The sequence below is a fragment of the Monoraphidium neglectum genome (assembly GCF_000611645.1).
Source record: "Monoraphidium neglectum strain SAG 48.87 unplaced genomic scaffold scaffold01133, whole genome shotgun sequence".
Lineage (NCBI taxonomy): Eukaryota > Viridiplantae > Chlorophyta > Chlorophyceae > Sphaeropleales > Selenastraceae > Monoraphidium > Monoraphidium neglectum.
This window is the reverse complement of record NW_014012495.1, coordinates 5,734-8,302: the sequence shown is the minus strand read 5'-3', so window position 1 is coordinate 8,302 and position 2,569 is coordinate 5,734. Positions and strand designations below refer to the sequence as shown.

The 2,569-nt window shown below is 63.9% G+C and overlaps 2 protein-coding genes across 2 annotated transcripts in view; one reads left to right on the top strand and one right to left on the bottom strand.

The window, feature by feature from the left end:
• Nucleotides 1-154: 154 nt before the first annotated feature.
• Nucleotides 155-1,276, bottom strand: MNEG_6765 (hypothetical protein; the record flags this gene model as incomplete). The annotated part of the gene is made up of 4 exons (XM_014044759.1): nt 155-181; nt 313-383; nt 607-874; nt 1,163-1,276. 4 exons carry the CDS (start codon nt 1,274-1,276, stop codon nt 155-157), a joined length of 480 nt encoding a protein of 159 aa, XP_013900213.1.
• Nucleotides 1,277-1,950: 674 nt separating this feature from the next.
• MNEG_6764 (hypothetical protein) overlaps nt 1,951-2,569 on the top strand; it is a gene marked incomplete at both ends in the record, with an annotated part of 3,832 nt that continues 3,213 nt past the window's right edge. The window contains 2 exons of the mRNA XM_014044758.1: nt 1,951-2,285; nt 2,474-2,546. Of these exons, the coding sequence (XP_013900212.1) occupies nt 1,951-2,285; nt 2,474-2,546 (408 nt within the window). The remainder of the gene's footprint in view (nt 2,286-2,473; nt 2,547-2,569) is intronic.

Below are 2,569 nucleotides of genomic sequence, written 5' to 3'. Positions count from 1 at the left end.
AGTTCGGGGTGGCCATCGGCGGCCCAGGGTGGTTTGGGAGAGGCGTGTCAAAGTGGTGGGGGGGAGGTGCGCTGGTCGCAAGGCAACGGCCGTCATGAAACGGGAATTGGCAGGCGGCCGCGCTTCGAAGCTGTCGACCACGTTTGGCCGACGGCTACCGCGCGGGTCTGTTGCGCAGCGGCTGGGTGAGCAGGAGCCGCGACTGATAGATAGATGGATAATTTACTGGCGTGCGAGACGCGTCAGAAGTTGATGGCGGGCTTCATCCAGACACAAAAAATGCAACACCAGGGGCTTGAACCATGACCTGACCTGCATGACTGCGGCCAGAACCCCCAGGCGGGCCAGGGTTGACGCCATCGGGGCATAGTGCCATGACTCCCCTGGGGACCGGGCGGGGTGACGAAGGGTGGAGGGGTGAGAGAGTAAGTAAAGGAGCGCAAGTTTCGGGCAGAAGGTGCAAGAGGGGAGGTTCAAGAGTATGGGCCTTGCAGCTGCATAGCGCCGTCGACCTGAGTCGCACGGCACCCTCTGGACGGCAGCACAAGGCGTCAGGGAACCCCGGCAGGAGCGAACTCCCCTGCGCGTGCGGAGCGCCCCGCGCACCCGCGGCCCACACGCCGCCATGGCAGAACAGCACCACCGGCGCCGACGCGCGCGCGCCCGGCGCCAGGCCGGGCGGGACATAGACGTCAAGCGTGCAGCGCGGCGCCGCGCCGTCGTGCGTCGCGTAGCGCACGGCCCGGTGGATGCGAGGCTCCGACTGCGCCGCTGCCGCCGCCTGCTGCTGCTGCTGCTGCTGCTGCTGCTGCTGCTGCTGCTGCTGCTGCTGCTGCTGCTGCTGCTGCTGCTGCTGGCGCTGCTGCTGAGGTGGCTGCCATGCGGGCAGGCGACGGTGGAGCGCGAGAGCGCGCGCGCCATAGCTGCACGGGGGGCAGGGCGTTCAAAAGCAGCGTGTCGCGTGACTCGATAGTTGAATGCGTGTGTGCTGGCGACGGAATTGCACCCCACACATTCGCGACTGAATGCGGCGGCGGCATGATGCAGGCAAGGCGAGCCAGCTGCTGCGGTGGTCTGCTGCTCCAAGGTGGCTCAGCCTCCGCCAGTCATGCTGCTGCAGCAGGCAGGTGCTTGCTCACGGCGCCATGCGTATCGTGCCCACAATCTCCTCTAGGAAGATCCTGCTGATGCGCCCCAGGCGCAGCAGCTTGTCCTGCGGCCGCGCCAGCCGCGACAGCTCGATCTGGGCGCCGACCACGCCTTGGAATAGGGACATGGTTGCTTGCTGTGCGCGCAGTTCGCTGCCTGTTGAGCTGACGGTTGCTGCCTGTGCAGCTGGCTGCCTGTTCAGCAAGGGCCAAGGCGTGCAGACATTGCGGATACAATGGGCTGATGCGCTTGTCGCTACATCGCAGACCATGTTTTGAATTATTCAAGGCGCGAAAGAGCGCCTGCGAAGCCCGACATGGTTGTGGGCGACAAGCACACATCACCAGCCAACACGCCGACATGCTGCGCGTCGCACCCAAGGGAAGCGTGGCACCACTGGTCGCGGATTGCACGTGCATGTGTGACCCACCTTACATTCGTATATAAGGCAGCAACTGAGCCATTGGCAATGACGCACTTGGCTCCTTCCTACGTGATCTACCACGCTAGGAGCATATGCAGGTATCAGTGATGGTCATGTACTTAGAATATACCTCAAGAGGGCTTCCCGCTCCAGCTCAATTCGCGTCGTGCAGGTCAACCTGTTGGAGTTACACACGGGTTACCCCTGCGGTGATTGACCAAACACGCCGGAACCGTGATATGAGCTATAGAGAGCCTCTTCAGCCTGTATTGCTGACAAGCTTGATCCGCAACGTTCAGCGATCGAGATCTGCAGCCCGCGCTTGTCAGCCTGTTGCCATGGCGCGGTCTCCCTAAAGCCTATCCACTACATGCGCGATGGATACGGCTGCAATGCTTGTTGCGCTGGCGGCGGTCGCCACAGCCGCGCTGCTCGCCTATTTCTGCGGCGTTGCACCCCACACAAACCGCTGCAGCGCGCCCCACATCCCCGGCCTGCCGCTGCTCGGCAGCACGCTGGCGATTGGCCGCTGGGGCGCCGCGTTCCTGTCGTCCTGCCGCGCCTCTTTCGGCGGCGGCGGCGCGTTCTGCCTGCACCTCGGGTTTGGGCAGCGCATGCTGTTCCTGTGGGACCCGAAGCTGATCGCGGCCTTCATGACATCACCAGAGGACGTGGCCGCCTTCAAACCTGCAGTGCGCCGCTTCACTCAAAGGTGCGCATTGCATTTTTACGCTGCCGTGCCCTGCTGGCTCAAATAGAAGGGCTTGGGAGCATGCGGCCAGCCAAAAAGCAGGCAAGAGGCCCGGCCCCCGCCCCGGCGGCTGTCCAACAATGAGGCAGGAAGTGACGTCGCTCTCCTCCACCACGCAGCCACCACCCTCACCGCACCGCTGCTGCCAGGGTTTATGGCCTCCCAGGGGATGAATTCAGCGCCGCCCACGAGATCCTGTTGGGACGCCTGCGCCACCTCCTGGTGAGGATGTGTGTGTGTGGGGG